The sequence below is a fragment of the Nyctibius grandis genome, chromosome 3 (assembly GCF_013368605.1).
Source record: "Nyctibius grandis isolate bNycGra1 chromosome 3, bNycGra1.pri, whole genome shotgun sequence".
Lineage (NCBI taxonomy): Eukaryota > Metazoa > Chordata > Aves > Nyctibiiformes > Nyctibiidae > Nyctibius > Nyctibius grandis.
In genome coordinates, this window is record NC_090660.1 from 112,877,555 (window position 1) to 112,900,552 (window position 22,998).

The following is a 22,998-nucleotide window of genomic DNA, read 5'->3' on the forward strand; positions in this document are numbered from 1 at the left end:
ACTTAGTCACAAAGCTCTCCCTTGCCATAGAAAATCTTAACACTGAGTTGTCTGGTGGTGTCTACAGAGCAATGCAGATTTAGTTCAGCTTCAGTGTGTGCCAGCTGGGGCCCTGGCAGAACAAGCCCAATCTTTTCTTCTCTTTCTACAGGGGCTGATGCCTGCACAGTGCTCAAAACGAAAAAGGCATGTCTCAGGGGCTGAGCCCTGCTAGGGCTCAAAACCTGAAGGGTCTCATTGCAGTTGTTAATTTGCAAGGGAAGGAAAAGTCGGGGAGTCATCAGAGGCTAAAAATAAACCCACTCAATTTGTTCTCAAGAAAGTATCAAATGCCGGCATGATTTGATTTTCACAGAAGAACTGAGCTTAATTGGGTTAGTTATTAAAATCTCCCAGTGCAAATAGGTTACTCTGGTAAAAAGGATTTTGTTACGAAGCAACATCAAAAAGAAAAAAAAAGAAGAAAAAAAAAAAAGAGGAATAAATTTTTCTCTCCTGGCCTGGGAATTGCTTCTGCACTCACTGACAAGAGAATGCCAGACAATCAATGTATTTCTAAAGAACATCTCTGATCCACAGCATCCCTCAGCAGTCCCCAGACCCCCAGAGGGTGATGAGATCAGAAAGGTTTAGACATTGGAACAGGCTGCCCAGGGAGGTGGTGGATGGATGTGTTTAAGAAAAGACTGGACATGGCACTTAGTGCCATGGTCTAGTTGCCATGGTGGTGTCAGGGCAATGGTTGGACTCTATGAACCCAGAGGTCTCTTCCAACCTGATTGATTCTGTGATTCTATGACAGGTCAGAAGAGGAGAAGGAGGAGGTCAGATGTGAACATGTTTCCTCTGTGCTTTTTTATGTGCTCTGTTGTTTTGTAGCTGAGGTTGCTAGAAGCTTCCCACCCCATGCCCCAAACACTCCTTTGAACCATAGTTTGATGTGGAGAATCTGTGACTGCGGCCAAAGTGCTGGTCCAGGAGGCAGGAGTGTTGCATTCAGCTCCCCGGTCTGCCACAAGCTCTCTGGGTGACCATGTGCAGGCCAGAACTAGGTGACTTAATCTCGCTGTCCTACAGCTCCATGTCAACAGGTCGAAAACAAAACTGCCTCTTTTCCACACGTGTTCTGCCCTGTCTACAGAAGTCATAAGCTGTTGGCATGGGAGCTATTTCTGCACATATGCAGAGCACAGCAGGGATCGTACTTGTCCCCCAGGATTTCATTACAATAGGGATAGAGTTACAATAGGTGGTGGAGTCACCATCTCTGGATGTGTTTAAGAAAAGACTGGACATGGCACTTAGTGCCATGGTCTAGTTGACAGGGTGGTGTCAGGGCAACGGCTGGACTCGATGATCCCTGAGGTCTCTTCCAACCTGATTGATTCTGTGATTCTGTGATTCTGTGGGATTACTCAAAAGGGAATTTTAAAACAGGGGAGGGAGTACCTGTTTCCAAGCAGAGAGCATAAGCTGTTCATTATCAGTGTCTACTGGAGAGGAATGTGTCTCTGAACCTGGGGCTGGAGCCACACAGTCTTGGAGCTTGACTCTGGGAGCAGTGATGTGTAGGCAACTTGTTGGGTCTTATATGAGTTCTTCAAAGAAGTAGGACTTGCCATGCCCATAATCTTAGGTTTGAGCCTTCCCTACAGCCAAGTTGGTGCTCTGTAACAACAGTGGGGTATGTCCATCGCTCGGTGTTTGCTCCATGATACAGGTCCTGAAATGGTCTACATAAGCACATCTATTCCACAGTCCCTTGTAGAAGGAAGCCTTCAGGGTCATTGCTGCCCTGCAGCTCCCTTGGGAGAAACATGAAAACTCAAGGCCTCCTTTTTTTTAATGGCAGATGTGCATTTTCCCTACAAACTTGGCATGTCTCTACCGGCACCACTGGACCCTGGTATGGGCAGCACTTTCCTGCATGGGAACGAAGCTCAGCAGGCAGCTGCCAGGCTCCGTGGCTGGTTGACTTTGACTTTGCAGCTGCCTTTCCTGACCAGTGGCAGGCATGCACTCAGCTTCCTTTTTATTGGTAGTTTTACATATACAATAAATAAAAGCTGTAATCGAAAACCATTAAATATAATTTTTCTCCCCTCCACTCTCAGGAGTGATAAATAGCTTTAACACCATCCTCATGGCTCCCTCCATTTTACATGCTGCAAGTAATGAGTTTCTCAGCACAAAGCTCTCCTGCAGCCAATGTTTTTTCCCCAGGTCCCACTGACTCTGGGGCCAACTCAGCTCCACCCACAGACAGAAGCATCTGAAAACCTCCTTCCAAAGAGCTTTTTCTGTGATGCCTCAAACATATTTTGCAGTCTCCTGGCCTCTGCAGCAGTGTTTGCAAATGAGCTGCTGATGCAAATCAGGCCTGTTGGTGCTCAGATCTTCTCCTTGTGTCCTTGCATAAGATGGCAGCAGAAAGAAGGCCTGAATAAAGTCCAGCCAGGGGATATGTCCATCTTGGTTTTTTGTCTACTTCTTGTTCTTTCCTTCGTTCTTACTCCAACTTATTTATGCTGAGTCTCATTTTAGACACATCTAACACTGAAGGTGGTGACCCTGAGAGATGGAAGGAGTAGAGTTTGGAGCCATGGAGTTCACCCACAAAAGGTGGACATCTGCCCATTAAACAAGAAACAAAAGCTTTTTAGTAGGATGTAGCAACAACAGCTTTCTTGCAGAGAGCTGCCACAAGGCAAGGCAAGCGTGTTCACGGACTTTCCTAGGTTGTTACATACATATTAGTGACCTAATCCTTGGGATGGATGGACGCCCAGCTGTCAGATAGCAGAGCAAATTCTGGAGAGGTTAAGTGGCTTTGTCAGGGGCCTTGTGCCAAGTAGCTGCGGAGCTGGGAGTTCACCTCCAGGCCTCCTGGCTCACACCACAGTGCTGTTCCCTCCAGACCGTGCTCCTCTGTTTCGTCTTTGCATTCCCTTTTCCATGTCCCTCCTGAGAAGGAGGCTTTACCAATGGAGTTTTTCCTTCCTTGCAGAGCCCCATGAAATCTGTGACGAGGAAACTGTTGCCTCTGTGGTTTGGAAAGAGACGCCCGCTGGGGATGCTGCAGCTGTCCGGTGTCCTCGCAATGCCACCGGTAAGGCTGACTGCATGCCTTGGCTGGGGAGCTGGCCCACCCTCATCCTTTGCCTCCTGGATGAGGAGATCCTGGTTGTGGGAGGATAGAACAAACAAATGGACTTCCTTCCCTTCACTCAGAGCTAAATTAACTCTCTCTGGATTTCTGTGGCCCTTTACTGTTTAACAACAACTTATTGGTTCATACTGTAGAATCTGAGGTGTTCTCCCATTCACCTACTGCCTAGTCCCGGGACAGCTTTGCAATTAAGGGTTACTGTGATATGTTCTCTCCATTATCTACAAATAGCTCCGCCAAAGCAGGTAGGGCTTTATTACAGTCCTCTAGACTTGGGTGTTATATTTATCTCCACTGCCCATAAAAGAAGCTAGTAACTGAAAGTAGGCAGTCTGACTTGCATTGTCCACTCACACGTAAGTGCTTTCCACTCCTCCTTAGAAACCATAGCAGCTCTCTAAGCATATCTTCAGGTGCTCAAGTTGATGGTCTGATCATGGTGATGTGAAGTGATAGGATCTGGGCATCCAGGTGTTATCTGTTGTGATTGTGGCCACAAGTTCCCCAAGGAGTGGAAAACAGTGCAGAGAACGCTCCAGAAGATATGCTGCTGGTGGAGCTTGTCCTCACCTGGATGTTCCTCACGCCCAGGAAGGAAAAGAAATGAGGGCAACAGTGTCAATAATGAATGTAAAGGTTTTATTTTGTTTGAGTGAGGTTGTCAGATACAGACAAACCCTCCAGCTCTCTGACTCACTCAGCCTGGGACAGTCAGTCTCATCCCAAATGCTAGACTAGAAGAAGGTCTGTATCCATAGAAAGGTCACTGAATCATTTAGCAGTAGCAATGGGACTGTGGACCCAGCAAAGCCTGCTCCTCAGAGACTCTCTAAATGGCAGCATAATTTCTTGGGCAAGGTGATCCCTCTCCCCTTCCTCCTCGCCGATATGTCTGTGCCTCTGCATTGCAAAGGCGTGTGATTACCACTGCAAAACTCACTGTAGACTGAAGCTGAGGAAAGACCTGGGGGAGGACTGTGAGCAGCTTTCAGAGTTTTTCAGCTAATGCAAAGAGGTTGATGTTGGATATTTATTCTTCTTGAGACTGTGTAGGCAGCACAAGCCACTGTGACTGGTTTAGTTGCAAGTACCAGACCATGCCACCTGGGGAGGCTCGTGGGACTTTCTGAGCCAGGAAGAAAACCACCCCCCAGGGCAGAAGAAACCTTCTTTTACCTTGATTAGCCATGTCCAATTTGTTAGGTTTTGCTTTCATTCCCAGTTCCTTTTGCTGTCCTGTCCCTCAATAAGAAAATACAGGAGAAAGAAATAAAAATAATCTCTCCTACATGCTTGCACGTGTTGTTCAGGCGTCTGCAGATGCCCTTGCTGCCCTTTGTACTGGTAGGTGTGTCTACATGGATGCATTGACCAGTTCTGGGTGACCTCCGTGAAGATGCTTGGCTTTTCATCCCGCTGTTCTTACTCCCATATTTGTTTCTTTCCTCTTCCAGGGCTGATCCTTCGAAGATGCATTTTAGATGAAGAAGGGATAGCTTATTGGGAGCCTCCAACATACATCAAGTGTGTTTCTATTGATTACAGGAACATACAGATGATGGTAAGGCAGACTGACTTCTCAGCTCAGCAGGTTTGGGATTACACCAAATGCTTGTTACACTGCTATAGTTACAAAAAAAAGAAGGAAAGAAGCATTTCCATGTGAAAGGGAGATGTCAGCTCTGCCCTGCGTTTCTCTTACTGATTTTGTCTGCTTAACTTGTGATGCATGGGCACTCCATGGGCAAGAGATGGTTCCTCACTGGGTATTTTAATATTTGGCTTGGCAGAATCCAGTTCCTACCAGGTCTCTCACATCACTTTATCAGTAAGAATCGCTGTGACTGTATCACTTTTAAATAAGCCACTTATTTTTCATTACTCTTAAAGTCATTGTTGTGATGAATTTCTGCTGGTCTCCTGTGGCTTGACTTAAAATGGCATTGCTTTTATGACAACCACCCTCTCCTGCTCAGGACAAGCTACAGTCTGTCCTAAAATAGTTCCAAATTCGTTATAAGAAAATAAGGGTTTTGGGCAAAAATCTTCTGTTAGTTGGATCTTCTGTTAGTTGGCCTTGGGTTACGAATAGAATGGCATCTGTGTAGTAGAATAATCTCTTCTGAACCTACACACAACCTTTCCTTTGTAGGAAATATCACTTCTGCTCTCCTACCGTTTAAAAAAATATCAGCAAAGATTGTCAGATTCATCTAATCTGCACAAGGAAGGTCAAAAACCTTCCCCCAGCAATTCCTTTGCTGAGATCATTAGCCTGACTTTGACTGTCTCTAAAGTGTTTGTCGTGTTTCTTTCTGTTTTTCAGACCAGGGAACATCTTTCTAAAGCTCAGCGTGGGTTGATGGTAGATGGGCTGTCAGAAGTGCTCCAAAACCTTGTGGAAATCTCCCACGATGGGACCAGCTACAGTGGGGACTTGCTATCCACCATCGACATACTCAAGAACGTGACAGAGATCTTCCGCAGGGCTTATCATAGCCCTACTGCTGGGGATGTGCAGGTGAGTGGAGATGCATATCCTGGAGACCAAGGCTAGGTTACAGGTGTGTGTGCATGCACAGGGCTCAGAGTTTGATTACCTCCTTTGTAGCTGATACAATGCTGAAGAAAACTAGAGTGTTTTCTGTCCAGATGAAGTGTCTGTGTATGTTAATAAACTCTCCTTTCAGGCTGCTTCTCCCAGGCTTATAAAGTAAGAACTTGAAAACCAAAGTCACTCTGAACTATTTCAACCTGATAGCACTTTAGTGTAGAGTCTAATTGATATGAGAACATTATTTGGAAGGGATTGCAGCCTAATGACTACAGGTAAGATGATCCTGTCATATTGGGTACCTGGATGTTGACGCGGGAGAATGTCTTGATGGCTTCTCATCCCAGGGTTTTACTTTCAGCAGCTGCATGCAGAGTGGCTACAAGATACACCCTTGGGATGGGTCATCACCCCATGACTTGAAACATCAAACTGATCCTACAGGATCTGCAATGAGTGGTGAAACTAGAGAAAAAATCAATGGTCTTGAAATATCTTATCTCCTTTCTTCTCATAGTGTGCTGCAAAGATGCTACCATACATAACACCCTCTCGATCCATCACTGCTTCTCTTGCCTGGTTGCAGACTAAAGAGGATCATAAGGTTTCCCCATGCTGGAGATAACAGAAATAGTAGAAAATAATTGGTAGGAATGGATTTATACAAGGCAAGATCACCTGTTTTTAATCAGTTTCTGACAGACATCTGCCTAATCTGCTTTTAAAAACCTTTAGTAATGAATCAAGACATATTCCCAGTCCAATGCCTTATCAGATATAGTAGTCAAAGTGAAGGCCTTTAGAAAAAGGCCTTACTACAACCCGTTTTGCTGTTAACATCCTTTGGGGGCAGAGGCCTGTGAAATGCTGTAGGACTTTTTGGGGATGGGACCACGAGAACCCTCTTGGAGCATGGTTGATTCTTACATGGTCCTCATGCACCGTGTCCATCCTAGCCTGTGCTACACTTGGATAACCACCTCTTTTTTCCTCTTTTGTCTCCCTTCTCCAGAACTTTGTCCAGATCATCAGCAATCTTTTGTCGGAGGAAAACCGGGACAAATGGGACGAAGCTCAGCTGGTATGAACCTTCAGCACCTTCCCTGAAACAAGACAGGCTTTCAGCATAGGCTTAAGCCGTGACAAGGGGAATTTCCAAGTGTCTACATGACCTTCTAGCTCTTCTTACCCACGATGCACTGTGTGCAACATGTGTCTGTTTCAACCGCAGACCACAAAATATCTCCATCCACCAATGCTGTTCTTGGATAAATCCTTGTTATGAAAGAGACAGACAATCCAGACATGGTCAGCTGTGGTCAGCTTCAGAGTTGACTGCCAATAAGCTGATTCATGCAACTGGTCATGTGGGTGAGCTCAGTGCCAGGCTGAGTCATATTTATGGACCAACTCAGTGAGCCACAGATCTCAGCACTAAGCCAGTCTCTGCATGAAGAACAGTGAAAAACTGGGGGTGAATACTAAATATTGGACAGCTCTTAACTGTCAGGCTGGGTTTGGAGTTGATAACCCTCCTGGATTGTCATAAATCCCCTCTTCTCCTCTTGCCAAGATAAAGAAGTGGGATTACCTGGCTTTGAGTTCTGGGCTAAAAAGATGCAGGACAGGCAGAATTTTCATACTTCAGAGCTGGGCTCTGCTCAGCTGAGCTTCTGGTTCTGCTCAGCATAAGGGTTCAGTTATATTTTACTTTATTTCCCTCCTCTCAGTGTTGGGATTCCTGCTGAATAATTCTGTGGCTAAACCCTCATGCATCAGGGGAAGGCATTGTTTGTTTTTCTGTCTCTGTCTTATTTGCCCCTTGTTTCTTCTGCCCCAGTTGAATTCTCTGGGCTCATGTGAGACTTATTCCTTATCCCTTTCCCATTCTCTTGGTGAGCCCTTAGGCTGCTCGATGCTGTCATCTCACTACAGCCTTTGGGGATCACATCAGAGTGAAACAGTTCTGCCTCAGACCAGCAGCTCTGGTGGACAGGCACAAGTTAATGATCATTCCTTCCATGTTCATTCCTCATTATTATTGCATCTTGGAACAGAAACACCAGCTCACCTTGGTCTCAGCTTGAAAAATAACTTGGACAAGGAATACAACTCAGCCTTTGTGAAATATCAGTCCTGTGGAAGGTACCCAGAGGTGTGGATGAGAACATGTCAGCTCCTTCTTAACCAACTGTTGCTGCTACAAAATTCCTTGGAGAGGTCTGGAGATAGCAAAAAATCACCCAGCACTAAAAGCAACCCCAGAGTCCAGTTATACTCATGCCAACCAGGGAAGTCATCTGGGAAAAACTCTTAACAGCAGGTGCTGGCACAATTGCTGGCAGGCCAGAACATGAGACAGGGATGTGAACACAGCTCCTTCATGCAACAGGAACTCCATCAGGAGCTGAGCAGCCAGGTGAACCTGTCCTTCTCCTCTTCTCCCTGAGATCTGGTGGATTCCCCTTGCATTTGGAAGAAGAAGACATGATCTGACTTCAGTCGAGATAAAGGACCACTTGGACATTGTCCTGGGCAACTGGCTCTAGATGGCCCTGCTTGAGCAGGCAGGTTGGACCAGATGACCTCCAAGGTCCCTTCCAGACTCAGTCATTCTGTGACTCTGTGAGTCTGTGACCAAATATTCAGTTTCAAGCCTACAGGTGCATGTCCATATTTCAGCACAGAGCAGAGGAGACTGTCAAGTTGTCATGACAACAGGGAAACCCTGTTGATCCCCTTAAAAACAGCTGCAGCTTATTCTCTGTGGCAATTCATTCCCACTGGCTTTCCTTATACAATCTTCTTTTTGCACCTATAGATAGATACAGCCCAGCCTGCTGCCAGCATCTCTGTAACCTACACAAGGAGCGAGACCATCATGGGGAGAATGTTTGCCTGGAGTATATTTTATCAGGAACTGAGACAGCAGCCAACACCATGACTTTAGGACACAGAAATCTTCAGGCTCTGGATGACAACAGAGGTTTCAGCAGTCGCTGTCCTCCTCCCTCAAAGATGCTGGACCAAACTCTCACCCCACGTTTCACAAGATTAACCAACTCTTTTAAAACAAAGTTTTCAGCTCCCTCTTTGCTCATTGAAAGTAAACCCAGCTTCATCGCAGTCTCTCATCCCAGTGCCCTGTGGCCCCTCAGGCAGAGATGTTGTTCAAAGAAAATAAAAAACCAAAACAACCCAGAAAAACATTCAGAGAAGGGTTACCATGTTTTTTTGAGCAGATTGTGTTAGCCATTAGGTGATAAAAGCCTGGAAGACAATGCCCGGTATAGCCTGGGGTTAGGTTGACCTTGTGATTTCAATCTGTAATAGAATATAAAAGTATACTGTTAAAAACAGCTTCCTCACTCACTTCTCCTTATGTGGACACTTGCTGTACTGGCAGAACTTCTTGATCTGATACAGTTTTAGTCTTGCCAAGCTTCCTTCGGGCAGAGAGACACATGCATGGCCACCCCTGTGCTCCTTGTCCATACAGTTGCCAGCTCAGCCTTCCTTCTGCCTCCATCCCATCCTGCTGTCCTGCTTGTGCCCAGCTGTTCCTTCAGCTCTGCTCAGCCACCTCAGGACGTCTGGATTATGATGAGGAAATTAAAATGCTGTGAAAGTGGTGGAAAAGGGGAAAAAAGAGATGTAAGGAGCTAAACTGCTTTTCTTCAGGCTCTGGTGGTATTTGCTCAGACCCCACAGGCAAAGGTACTTTGAGGAAAAGACAGGTCACCAGCACAGCTCATTTCAGATGGATTAACATTTATGAAATCTGTCACTGGAAAACTAGTTATTGTTTAACAGCCTTGTGTTAGCCCAGCAAAATACAGGTGAAGAAGAATTATTGCCAATATCTTCACCATCGGGGAAACACCAGGAAAGAAAAAAGAGACAAAGAATCTCCAAGACATCCCAGGCCCAAGAAGGAGCAACTTGGTTATTTGGAGAGTGAGATACTGCCAACAAAGCAGGAATGCACAAAACCAGACCGTGATGATTTTCTGGGTAGGATTAAGTGATCTGATGCTCGAGATTCAACATTTGACCCTGGAGGGCCTTTGGCGTGGCTGTTTCAGTGGAGTGGTAGCAAAATTAACTATCCTGGTGGGGGTAATGTTTTGTGGGCTCTCTCTCAGTAGGTGACATATATACACACCATCAGAAGTAGCCCAAATATGGTGCTCAGATCAAGTATCACAGTACTTGAGTGTCGGGGAAGTCTAAGGCTTGGGAAAGGCTCTCAAAATTTGACAAAGGGCAAAGCTTCAACACATCAACATGAACACATCTTCACTCCCCGGCATGATGCCTCTGGATGTGCAATTGCAAATGCCTCTGGCTTGTTGACAGCTAGGTTGGGCCAAATACACCAGTCAAAGGACTTGGAAAGAAAGTGGAGCTACATTAAATTAATGCTGCTAAAAGTCTGTCCTAGCGTGTTTCTCTCCTTGCATTAACTGTGGGAACAGGATCATAATGAGTATCAGCAGTATCTTATCTGTTCTGGATGAATTTGTTGGTAGTACAGGTAAACCTAGGAAAGGAAAGGAGATTATCTTCTGCTCCAGAGAGTCCCAGATTTCCCTTTGCTTTGAGATATTACCCTCCACACTAACTTTTATCATTCTGAATGTCATATTTTTTTTGCCCTTTTTATTTTTCTAGGATTCCTTTTAGGATTTCTTAGTTCTCATTCTTCACAGCTCCATCACATTCCATTATAGCCAGCGTATGCTTCCAATACACGTTAGGACAGAAACCTTTGCCTTCAAACTCATGCTGTGCTCTTTGGTATCTGTGCTACTAAGTATTCTCCCTCTCTCTGCAGATAGGGCCAAATGCCAAGGAGTTGTTCAGGCTTGTGGAGGATTTCATTGATGTCATTGGCTTTCGCATGAAAGATTTCCGGGATTCCTACCAAGTGACAGACAATCTGGGTGAGTTGATTTGCACTCCCCATGTTGGGTAGAGACCCCAGGAAGCTGTAATTACTGTGCAGTAGGTATAGCCTTGGCTGTGGGGAGGGAAGGAGGGAAGGCAGCAGGTGGTGGAACATTAACTTTGGTCTGGGGAAAGACATGGGTGATCATAAATACGGGGTGGCTTTTCTCCAAATAAGTTAGGACTTCAGCATGAAGAAGAGATGTCCACAGAGAGACCTGAGAGATATCTATAGAACCTTGAATGGAGAACAGATGATCAACTGGGCAGAACTAGCTTCTTCCTTTTATTTTTTTAACACAAGAACTGCACAGCAGCAATTGGAGTGATGAGGCAGTATTTGGTTTATGCTGTATGCACAATCACAGCATGGAACTTGTTGCCAGAGGATGTTACAGAAGCCAAAAAGTGCAGATGGGTTCATGATGGGATTAGGGAAATGCACAAAGCAGAGGTCCATTGGTGGCTGTTAAAGTTGATGGCCTGGATACAGCCACTAGCCAAGGAAGTCCTGCTGATTGCTGGAAGCTGGGAGGACAGACCAAGAAATGTCTTGCTCTGTTCTTTCTCACACTCCTTCTCTATGCAGTTGCTACTGGCCACTCCTGGAGACAGGCCACCGGAGTAGACTGACCTCTCTTCTGCCAGGTTTACTGTAAGCAGGTCATTTTCGATGAACAGAAGCATGAGCCCTAACAGTGTCATCTTCCTTCATGCATAGACATTACCTGAAGATAGCATCACTCCTATAGCTATCAAGATCTAGCTTCACTCGTTCTGTTATCTGATTTCCCACTATTGCCCCCAATGATTTTTCAGCACATGGGAATTAATTGAGGCTGGTTTTGCTTACTGGTTTTATTTCTTGCTTTCCTCTAGTCCTCGGCATTCACAAACTGCCTGCTAATGCAGCAACTGACATCACCTTCCCCATGAAAGGCTGGAGGGGCATGGTGGACTGGGCCAAGAACTCGGAGGACAAGGTCACTGTCTCCAAGAGCATCCTGTCTTCGGGGCTGACAGGTAGGCAGCACAGCCAGGGTCCTCCAGAAGAAAATTTCTTCTTCGTTTTCTGAGAGAGGTTCCTTCCATTTGGCTGGTCTTCAAATTCTCTTTCCAAATCAGCTGGATTTGCTCACAAAAGCTTGGTCACCAAAAGCATTGCTGGGTGCAAATAAGGCTTTCAAATGTGGCCTGACCAAAAGTCAAACCTAAACTCCTTGCCAAAGTTCAGGTGCAGGCTTAGTGCCTGGATGTGGATGTATATCTTCTCCTAAATAAGCAGCATATTTAGAAAAGAACAGAAGTTGGCACAAAAACCCAAGGCAACACTGCATTGATGATTGCTTCTTCCAAGGCTTCTGAACCCAGGAAGAAGTGGAAACATCCCTGTGTCTGCTGGGTCACTCTGTCATTGATGCATGTGGGCGCTGAGCTGAGTTTGAAATCCTCTGCAGGGCATGTTGGGTGCTGAAATCAGTCTTTCATGCCTCCTTCTCATGCAACCCTAAATACTCTGGGTTGCCATTAGGGGTAGAGAATGGTAGTTGTCACTGTGGCTACCATATAGGTATGGTTAACCAGTACAAGAAAGGCAGGTGCATTAGGGGGATGATTATGCTACCTATCACCATGGCCATGTAGGCAAACAATGCTGTAGATGCCCTCCAAGACTGGATCCAGGCCTGATAGGGTCATGCAAGGGTAAGCAGGGCACTTATATGAGACACGGTGTGGAGGTTGGAGTGCTGGGTGCATCACCCAAGCTGGCCTCACTGCCAGACCTGAAAGGAAACCTGAAGGGTTCTGGGATGTTCTGCTGGAGCATCCAGCCTTTACCTGGATGTAAGTCCCAGGAACCAACACACTGAAGGTGTTAATCTTCTGGCAGATCATTTGGCAGGATTGAGGCCTGAGTTCTGTTGGCTATTGCATCAGGCTGTGCTGTCCTTCCTTGGGACAGAAGCTGGAGACTCTGAGTTGTTGCTGTCAGAAGACTTTTGGCCTCTTCTTGTCATACCAGGACCTCTTGTCATGGGCTTCCCTACTGGGGATGGAAACAACGCAGACATCATTTCTACTTGGGGAACCTGAGGCCAAGAACAGTTAAGTGACACCCCCAAGGGTAAAGAGTGGGTCACTAGCAGAGCAAGGACCACGTCCAGCACTTTGTGTGTTTTGTTGTGCCTTGAAAACAGTATTATTTTCCTGGGAGAATTTAAGGCATGGTGAGAGGGTTATTACAGCTTGTTTAAGGAGGCTGTGGAGCCTTCACCTTTGGAAACCTTTAATCACTTGTTGGACAAACTGCTGGCACCAGACATAGGCAGAACTGATCCTGCTCTGGGGCTAAGAGCTGTCCTAGAGGCCTCATTTGCTTCCTCATGGTAACGTTTTCCAGATTTACATCACAAGCATCCTCACACAGAGCTGCTGTAGGGCGCCTAAGCCACAATCACTGTGCAAACTAAAGGGGACATCTTCCCCAAAGAATCAGTTTCCCATCGGTTCTCACCTCTCCATGGTGTTCTGTTCCACCCAGGGCTGTACTGACTCTGGTTTATTCAGCATGCTGCACATGTGATCTCTTACACAGCCTCAAGCTTCACCAGGGGAGGTTCAGGTTAGACATTAGGAAGCATTTCTTCTCAGAAGGGGTCATTAGACATTGGAAGGGGCTGCCCAGGGAGATGGTGGAGTCACCATCTCTGGATGTGTTTAAGAAAAGCCTGGACATGGCACTTAGTGCCATGGTCTAGTTGACAGGGTGGTGTCAGGGCAATGGTTGGACTCGATGATCCCGGAGGTCTCTTCCAACCTGGTTGATTCTGTGATTCTATGATTCTTTTTGAGGGTTTACTCGGTAATTAACAGTGCTGATGCACCTCTATCAGTTTTGATCCTCACCTTTCCTTAGCCACAGGAAACAGGGGCAGCTGTCCTGAGCAAAGTGATGGAGACAGGCAGCTTGATGAAACCAAAACCAGACCCCTCACTGACGAGAGCTGACTTTGCACAACTGATTTCAGAAGGCCAGCACTAATTTATATAGTTGGGTGATGTGCCTCTTGAGCTGTGGGTTGTGCAAATACTGCTGGTGAGTGAACATCACTGAGGGATGTTACATGACCGAAATGCAATGCTGTTTCCACCGGGTAGCATGTCAGGGGACTTCTTTTTTGTACACCAGGACTGATGGGCAGCTGCATTACTAAAGAACTGTCCCAAACTAAAAGAGACTAGCCTCCACCTCTGTGACAACCAGGATCCTTTGCCTTCCTGGGAGGGTACTGTGATAACCATAACATTTTTAGACATGGCACTTAGTGCCATGGTCTAGTTGACATGGTGGTGTCAGGGCAATGGTTGGACTCGATGATCCCAGAGGTCTCTTCCAACCTGGTTGATTCTGTGATTCTGTGAACCCAGCCTGTGGGGCTTAGGTTTTCTCTTGCTCACAGTCCCATAGGAGTATGCATTGCTTCTGTAAATGCCCTACTGCATCCTTTGAGCACAAAGAGGGAAAATTCTCCTTGAAGGCAGCAGGATCCTTGTTTGCACAGGGATTCACGGAAAAGGCCAAAAGGCTGTGCTGGCTTTCCTGAAGAAGAAATGCTTGTGCAATTGCTCTGCAGGCTTGCCTGTCAATCTCTCCTAGTTATGTTTTCACCAGCTCTCCCACTTGAGCCCAATTTGACAAAGAGGAAGACAGACATGCAGAGTTGTGTCTGCCCTGCACTGATGGAGTGGATCCACTCTAAGTTCAACCTCGGTACGAGACACCAGAGAAGCCCCACCTCAGAGCACTTCCCCAGGCTTCCTCAGCTCTGCTTTTCACCCAGTCACTTGCTTTTTCTCCCTTGAAAACTCAGCTGCAGGGCTGCCACCTCTGCTGCTTGTGCTTTTTTCTGGGGAAGTTCTTGCTCGTTGCAGCTGGGCACCGCAAGGCAGAGGAGGAGGCCAAGTGACGTGCTCAGAGGTTGCACAGATGATTCAGAGGCTCATCTGGGACCATGGCCCCCATGGCCTCTCGAGGCAGTGCATGAGTTGTGGGGTCAGACCAGGCACAGTGGGACACCTCCCCTTCTAGGCTGCCCTTGTCAGCCCGAGCACAGCTCTTCTCTCTGATGGCTCAATAGCTATGGATGGGTCCAAACGCCTCAAGGTGGCTGCAAGAGATCTTTCCGCCCCACAGATTTGCCCGCTGTGGTGCTGTCAGAGGGATTAGTGGGATTTCTGAAGGGAGGACACCAGGCTGGTCATTTGGGATGAGTGAACCTTAAGTGAGGGCAGGCGCCTGGGGCACCAGATCACCCAAAAGGCACTTAGCCCTACCTTGGGACTGATGGAGACCTGGCATGGTGACAGCAGGCTCTTCATCCCACCGTAGTGATGCTGGTATTGGCCATGCCCCAACAGAGACCTCTCCATGCAAGGTCTAATCCTGCACCTGGGTGTCCTGTGAGGACAGCTGACACTCTGATTGTCTCAGTGCTGTTGTCTTCTTTCATTTCCTTTGGTGTCCTGCAGAGACGGACGACTCCTCCGTCTTCGTGGTGGGGACCGTGCTGTACCGGAATGTGGGCAACATCCTCTCCCTCCAGAGGTAAGAGGGGCTGCCTGGGGAGGGCAAGTAGCTGGGAAATTACCAGGCTTTCCTGCTGATCCCTTTGGCCACAAAGCCCTGGTCTTCCAGGGAAATAGTAAAGGTCCCTGGGTGTGACAAGACAGACTTTGTCCTGGCAATGTAAGTGTTTTCACCCTCGTTGACTGACGCTGCATGTTCAGGTGATGCCAGGTTCATGCATCACAGGCATTGCTGGCTGGTGGAGCAGGAAGGTTTTCTCTGTCCATGTGCAGCGCCGTGCACCCCAGATATGAGGGGACTCACAGTGCTCTTGCCACTGCCACATCCCTGCCTGCTGGCTGCCTGTCTCCCCCTGCCCTCCAGGAATGGATTCTCACTCTGTTGTCCTCGTCACAAGGGATTTTGGGGGGTTTGACAGATGGGGGTGCTCAGCTACCCCGATCCTCCCAAGCTATTGAGGAGCTGCCAGCCACGCTGAGCCCTCTGAGTGCATCACGGCAGAAGACAGGCTTGGAGAGGGGAGAGGAGAGCAGCAGCACGCCTGGCTGCACATGTCGACCATGTTCCCAGCCACTGCAAACCGCCTCGGGCACCGAAGCTTTTGTGTTCAGCACTCCCTTTCCTTTTCTTCTCTCCCTTTCTCTCTTGCTATCTCGCTCTTTTTAGGCTGGTACTGAGGCAGTAAATTAAGCATCCTAAGGCACCTTCTAAATCTGTTCTGCACTGATTAGCGTGAGCCCATTTACCATAAACACCAGGGCATCTCTCCTCACCGATAATCATTTAAATACCTACAGATTTAGCACTGGCAATGGCAAAAGAGCTCCAAGTGAGTGCAGAGAGGAATTAGCAAGCCAGCCAACTGTATTCTGTAATATCCTCCATAACAGCGCTGGGAATTAGATCAGAAGGGCAATAAACATCATTGGCTCAAATGATCCAGCAGTATTGCAGCTTTCTCTGGCCAAGCAGTGAATGAGCTCTGATAACCAGCAGCTGCAGCAGCCACAGCCTCTGAACAGCTTTCCCGCGGGAGAACTGATTTAAGACGTTCCTTAATTAAAGGACAGTCCCTCTTTAAAAAGATCCAGAGTCCTGGAATACCTGTGGAGATTCAAAGGAAAAGAAAAAAATAAAATAGAGTATCTCTTTACCACTGTGCAAATGGACACAGCGAGAAAAGGGGGAATTACCTTTAAATAACCGTGTAGCTGTACAGCACCTGCCTGTGAGGTGAAAATATTTCTGACCACAAAGGAGTGCTGCTATTCCTGGGTACACCCAAGCAATAAGGACCCACATCCTGGGTTTGACCACAACGATTCAATGCAGAATGATTTTTTTCCTAAAAGGAAAAAAAAAAAATGTAGATTTAACTCAGCAAACAGCATCATCTGAGCTGTTCCTTATTGTCCCTCGAGCAGCAATTCCGTACCTGAACCACAAGTTGCTCTGTCCCCTCAGAACCAGGGACCCCTGTGGTTCTTGGCAGCTGTGACAACTGGGATGGGATACACATGATACTTCATTTTTCGATCCAGGGAGGTGAGCGGCGCTTGGTCCCAGCTGAGCACTGCTGCAGAGGACACGTGCAGCAGTTGGAGAGTCAACAACCTGGCACCTGACAGCCCCGTGTACCAAACACAATGTTTACAGCTGTTTCCACACTCTTTACAGCCGCACAGGAGCCCTCTGAGTTCGTCTGACATCCCATCCAAGCCAGATCTTGATGTGTTTTGTTTTCTTCCCAGAAGCTGTGTTGCGACATGCTTTTATGAAAGACGACTCATCTTCTTCCTGAAAGATTCCCCGTGATGCTCAGTCCCTCACCTCCCCCGGCAAGCTGCTCAGATGCTTAATTACTTTCTCTGCTAGAAGACTGTCTCTTATTTTAAAGCTGAATTTGTCTGACTTTCACTTCCAGGCACTGGGCCTTCGGGTGGGCGACTGAAAAATCCCCCACATGCAGCGAACTGTCAGACATGTCTTTCAACAGAAAGCTTTTGTCTGGTTTTCTAGCACCTGGATCAATTTTGTGTCTCTCCTTTGAACTCTCTCCACTGTTTCCCCATCTTGAAGTGGAATTGAACACAACGGTACAGTGGCATCCTGACAAGGAGGGATGCAGAGAGAAGATGACTGCTTCATCTCCTTGGTCCTGCACAGGATCACTTCTGTCCTTTCTGTCACAGCTCTTTGCACTGAAGTCAATCACCCTGGGTACATTTTGGGTCACGGCTCCCCGCAGCAAAGCCTGTAGCTTTGCATGCAGACTTTGCTCTCTCCAAGCTCAGATGCCTTTCCTGACTCTTGGATGCACTGGGATAACTTCTGGTTGGGCTGTGACTACTTGGCCATTAAGCAACCTTCACAGCCTGCACACGAGCAACTTCTGTGTGCTAACGACTTGCCACGCTGAAAAATCAAATGCTGCTTGTGCTTTTGTTTACCACATCAATCCTCACGTGTTCTGCAGCCTTCAAAAGGATGTTTTTGTATCATCCAGGTTGCTCATGCAAATATTCAACAGCACTGAACCAAGAACTGACTCTTACAGACCCAGCTACTAATGAAGACGTGCACTGGTGTTTACCTTTCAGCAGCTCTTGTTTTTAACTTATCTACAGCTGCCTACATGTCAAAGCTTAGAGCTGATATTTACTCCCATCAACTTCCCCCTTTACTCTTCCTTTGTAGACTGATATTTGTGCTTTATTGTTTCTTTCCTTTTTTTTTTTTTAAGGAAAACATGTTTTGTTTTTTCTTCACCTGCTAAAACAATGTTCCTGTTCCCTCTGATGTTGGTAGAATAGTGGCATCTGATGCCAAGGTTTTTTTGTTTTGTTTTGTTTTTTTAATCCAGTTGCTGTTAAGCAAGTGCAAATCTTTTCCACCTAGTTCTTTTGTAAGAGGAAGATAAGACCCAGAAAGAAAGGTGAAAGATTTTGCCAGTGCCTGTAGATTTGGTGGAGATTTGGATAGGCAAAGATTTTCCTTGCCCATGGGTGCTGGAAGGGCTGGGAGCACTGTGATGCTGGGCTATCACTCCACTATCGATTCCTTCATGGTAAATTTAGAGGGGAATCATTTTCAGCTGCTGGTTGTGGGAACCTTTTGCTTATTTAAACACCCAAGTCTTTTCCTGCTGCAGAAACACCAGGAACCCCTGTGTATTTAGATATCCAACGTCCAGGGAAGTGCCAACAAAGAGTTTGGCTTTCCAGGGAGCAGGAGCAGAGGTATGGGAGATATCTCCTTCCTCATTGCCTCTCCCGACAGTGAAATCTCCTAGAGCTGCCAGATTTACTGGAGTATTTGTCTGGGCACAGACATTTAGACATCCACATGAAAGGTTTGGCCTGTTTCCCTTTGCTTTTGATCCTCAGAGGATGGAGATACACACCAGTGTCTCAATTGTGAACTAGACAGGATCATGTGCTGCCCCATGGATGTGCTGTTAAAGGCCACTATGCCCCTATCCAACAGTGCAGTGCAGATTAAGCCAGCCTTTGATAGGGAAAATAGTTTTTTTTTGAAAGGACATGAAATGACCTTTGTCTCCTCATGTCAGGGCCATAAAATGATTCCAGGACCATTTTATTACTGGGGTAGATACAGCCTTAAAGTCCAATGGCTTTAGGAGCCTATGTGGTTCATAAAATGGTCTGATTCCTGGAGGAATAAATGTAGAGTGGGTGTGAGGGGAGACCAAAGGGAAGAGGATGGGATCCACCAGCAGCAGGTGTCTTTGATGGTATTTTAAAGTAATGGGGCCAACTCCTTCTGCACTGTGTACACTAAACCTTGTACCACCAGTAACGAATGCAGTGGGATTCACCGCTCTGCAAAACTCCCTCAGTCCCCTTTAAAACACCTTTTTCCCCTCTTCTTCCCAGGAACGGCACCGTTCTGAACTCCAAAGTCATCTCCGTGACTGTGAAGCCATTTCCCCGGTCTCTCCTCACCCCCTTGGAAATTGAATTCTCCCACCTGTACAACGTAAGTCTTTCCTGGGAACCTGCATCATCCCACATCTGTGTTCACTTTTGCATAGCGAGAGTGTGTTGGTGAAAGGAGGGAGGTGGCTTTTCTGGGCTCCTGAGACCTCTTTGCCATTGCAGGACCCTTCAATCTCCCTTAACGTGGGCTGCTGAGGCACTCGACTGCCACCCCAAGACTGGTCTGGTGTTGGTGTCCTGTTGTTGCTCGCTGCCAAGGATGCACTGTATGGATCAGCCTTGCAAACCTTGCCTGCTCTGTGCTCCTTACTCAGGCATTGCCATGGCAGGAGGAGGGTGACAGCACAGGGAACACGGGCATGCTTGTCCCAAATTCATACCATTTCTCTGCGGGCACGATCATGGGAGAAGAACTGTGCACTCGTTAAAAAATTGGCTATAACAATGATGTTCCTTGAGAAGGGAAAGAGGGAGAGGAAAGGTTATTTCCATTAATGCTTGCAATGCTCTTTGCAGTCCTCAGGTACTCCTGGAAACATGAGCATTAGTCTTGTGATCAGTGCTTTAAAAGGCAGTCGAAGACCCCCTCCAGGTTCTGCTGATCAACCCTAAATAGATATATCTGACAGACATTTACATATCCCAAGGCCTGTTGTTGTTGTGGATTTCTGATGTCCTCCTGAGGCTCTGCAACGTGAATATTAGATCTGTCATGTCTTTGCTTTGAACTTTCCTAGAAGGATTTTCCAAAGCGGTCTAAGACAGCTGCAGCTGGAGTCACTGGTAAACCTCTTTCAGGGGGCTTTAAACACACCTGACTACCTCCTGCAGGGCTGGGGCTCTTCTGAGTACCATGTCTCACAAAAGCACAGGTTGTATTTGATCCACTTTCCAGAAGGGAGCAGTAAAAGGATTTTGTGCGAGAGGAGGAAAAAGGAAGAACATCAGTATGTTGAGTCAGGAAAGGTACAAAGTCAAATCCTTCTATAGTGATGTCGGTGCAGAACAAGCTGAGGCCCATTTGATTCTTGCCTTTCAAGCCAAGGGTGAGAGAAGCTATTCCAAGAACTCAGATCTGTGACTGCCCATCTAGAGTATCAGAGACACGCAATGCTTAGAGAAGTGGAAGCTGTTTTACAAGACCTGCATATTTCTTTCTAGTTGCTCCAAATGCCCCATAAACATCACGGCACTGATTTGCTTCATTTTTCCCTTTCTTCTCTCCTGGCAGGGAACCACCAACCAGACCTGCATCCTGTGGGATGAAACTGATGGGTGAGTTCTGGGGGTTTCTCTTTACTTTCATGGGCCCATTTGTTTTTTGGGGTCGAATCATCACAATTTTAGCAGTGATGTGCCACTCTGTCTCAGCTCTTGCTCTCCCTACTCAGTTTTTTCTTGCATCCACCTTCATGGCTGACAAAGTCCTTTGTCCTCGTGGGGAGTGCTTCTTCCTTCACACAGATGCATCCCTTCTTTCTGCACTGTCATTTAGTGCCAGTTGAACTGGGTCTTATATTTAAAGATCTACAATTAGATGTTGTCAGCATAGCTCATGAAGGGCTCTGTGTGGAGCATTGTGCATCTGTACCAGGGAAACATCTCAGTGTTGGAGCAGGGCTGTTCATGTGTCCTTCTGCTCACAGTAAGGAATGTTTTCATTTTCCTTTGATGATTTAGACCCCAGCCTACATTTTGCAAAAGTGGCCTCTTATTTTGACTCTTCCAATTTTGAATTTTCCTGCACGAGGAATACGTGAACTGAGACCCAGGACTGTGGAGTCATTCGCAGATTGCCCTAAATTGAGCTCGACATAGCAGTGCTTGGCTCTCTTCAGTGGTTACCCCAGACTGGACACCATAAGGAGAGTAATGTAAAGTCAGACCCCAGTGTTGCAAATACAGCCCGCAGTGACAAAGTAGGTGTTATGCTGCTGTGATACAGTAAAATAATTTCTGACAGGATTCCTGCAATGACTGGTGCTGTTCAGGAGATGTTGAGTGACGTGATTGTGGTCAGCAGGGAAAAAAGAAATCCCAAGTTACCACAAAGAGTCAGAACCATAAATCCCATATGGGAAGTAGTTGTCAGGGAGTGTGCATCTTAAAAACAGAATTAAGTACACTCTGGAAGTGTGGTCTTAAATCCTGAGCGAGCTTGACAAGGATACAAAGTGTTTGATTTAATGGTGGTTTTACTTCATTGACTTTCGTATCTTAGTTTGAGGACCAAACTGACTTATTTTCTGCTTACAGTCAGTTTCTCTCCTTGAGATCTCATGCATTTAGCACATACCTCTGCATTTATTATTATTATTTATTATCATTATCTGCAGCATCTGAAAAATGATTCTGTTCTTCTCCTTTTATGCTCCATTAAGTAGCATACACACACATAGGCAGGCAACATATTTACAGCCAGCTTACCGTTCTTGTTGGCCTGTGATTAATTTGGCATGTATGAGTGGATCCAAAGCAAAGCTGAAGGGCCCAGAAGGACTCTCTGCTTGTGAAATCACACCCATGTTGTAGCCCAGGGCAGAACTGGTCCCTCTGAGTTGTAGTGAAAATTGCTACAGCATTAGAAGATGGTTGGGATGCAGAAGCCCCTTGTGTGCTATGCTGACCTCAGATGGGAGTATGCAGGTGGACCTTCACGGAATTAGTAAAATGGGATTTTATTATATTACCTATGTGCCAGAGAGCAGACTGAGCCTGTAGGTCACCCCGAGTAGAGGGTTGTGTATAGGTGGGCAGAGTCAAGAAGAGGCTTGGATAGGAGCTGGCCTGCTCTGCTAAATCTGTTGTTTCTCCATGCTGGAATAGGATTAAAGCACTTTTACACAAATCCATTTTTTGGCAAGTAAAGGCAGAAGTTGGAACGTATGCCCCTTCTGATCTACACATCATCTCGTTGTTCTTGGCTTTCTAGGTTCTCGAGAGAGGGTTATGTCCAGAAGGATGGAGGCGTTTCCCTGCTATGCTCAGAGTTGGATTTAATTAACTGTAGCATGAGTGATAAAAGAGCAAAATCCAGTTTACACATGGTTGGATCTGAGGGAGAGTGATGACATTCAGGCTGGGTACATATCTGTCAGAGCTGGCACTGAAAGGTGCCTGGTACAAGAAAGGTGAAGGGTTGCCCAGTGCTGAACATAGCTTGAGAGGTTTGAATGCCACTGCTGATCTGGAGGCAAAACAGTGCCCAGTTCAGCATCATCACCTCTGCCTTGTCCTGGGAGGTCTGGCTGCTCCGTATACTTGCTCCCAAGGCTTGGCACCTTGTTCGGCTGCCTGTCATCTCTCTGGGAGTGCGGGGTGTTAGGAATGCTTTCAGTCTTTAATCCTTGCAACTCCACAGCATCAAAGGATGGGCTTGTAGCTATGAGTTGAGCAGACAATTTCTTGGCACCGACACTGTGGTTCAGTTGTCAAGGATGGATTCCAAAACCCCAGCAGACTGGTTGCACAAATGTTGCCGCTAAGACTTTGCTTTCTGCATGTGTTGGGGGGTGTGTGTGCGTGCTTGCAAGTGTTTTCAACCAACATTTACACTCTCAAGTGGTTGAAAAGTCAAAAATGCTGACGCCAGCAGATTTTGCTAGGGGATGTTCCCAAGCTAGGTCTGATCCGGTGAGCTCTGGCAACGGGAGCTGCCAAGCTGTTTGTGCAATATTTTAAAGCTGATTTGCTACCACTACTGCCTCCTGGGAAAGTCTAATGAAAGATAAACTATGCAAACCCTATTCTCCAGACCCGAATGCTCACCTCAAACTTG

General features: G+C 46.7%; 1 protein-coding gene across 2 annotated transcripts in view; it reads left to right on the forward strand.

Annotated features, from left to right (window-relative positions):
• The window catches only part of ADGRB1 (adhesion G protein-coupled receptor B1), a 297,647-nt gene that overhangs the window by 152,816 nt on the left and 121,833 nt on the right, over positions 1 to 22,998 (forward strand). Inside the window, exons 9-17 of one of the 2 annotated variants that reach the window (XM_068395729.1) lie at positions 3,008 to 3,109; positions 4,624 to 4,730; positions 5,496 to 5,690; positions 6,736 to 6,804; positions 10,561 to 10,669; positions 11,553 to 11,696; positions 15,204 to 15,279; positions 19,158 to 19,260; positions 20,452 to 20,495. In XM_068395729.1, coding sequence (XP_068251830.1) covers positions 3,008 to 3,109; positions 4,624 to 4,730; positions 5,496 to 5,690; positions 6,736 to 6,804; positions 10,561 to 10,669; positions 11,553 to 11,696; positions 15,204 to 15,279; positions 19,158 to 19,260; positions 20,452 to 20,495 — 949 coding nt within the window. Of the gene's footprint in view, positions 1 to 3,007; positions 3,110 to 4,623; positions 4,731 to 5,495; positions 5,691 to 6,735; positions 6,805 to 10,560; positions 10,670 to 11,552; positions 11,697 to 15,203; positions 15,280 to 19,157; positions 19,261 to 20,451; positions 20,496 to 22,998 lie in introns of those variants that run through there. The other variant, XM_068395728.1, reaches the window with a different exon arrangement.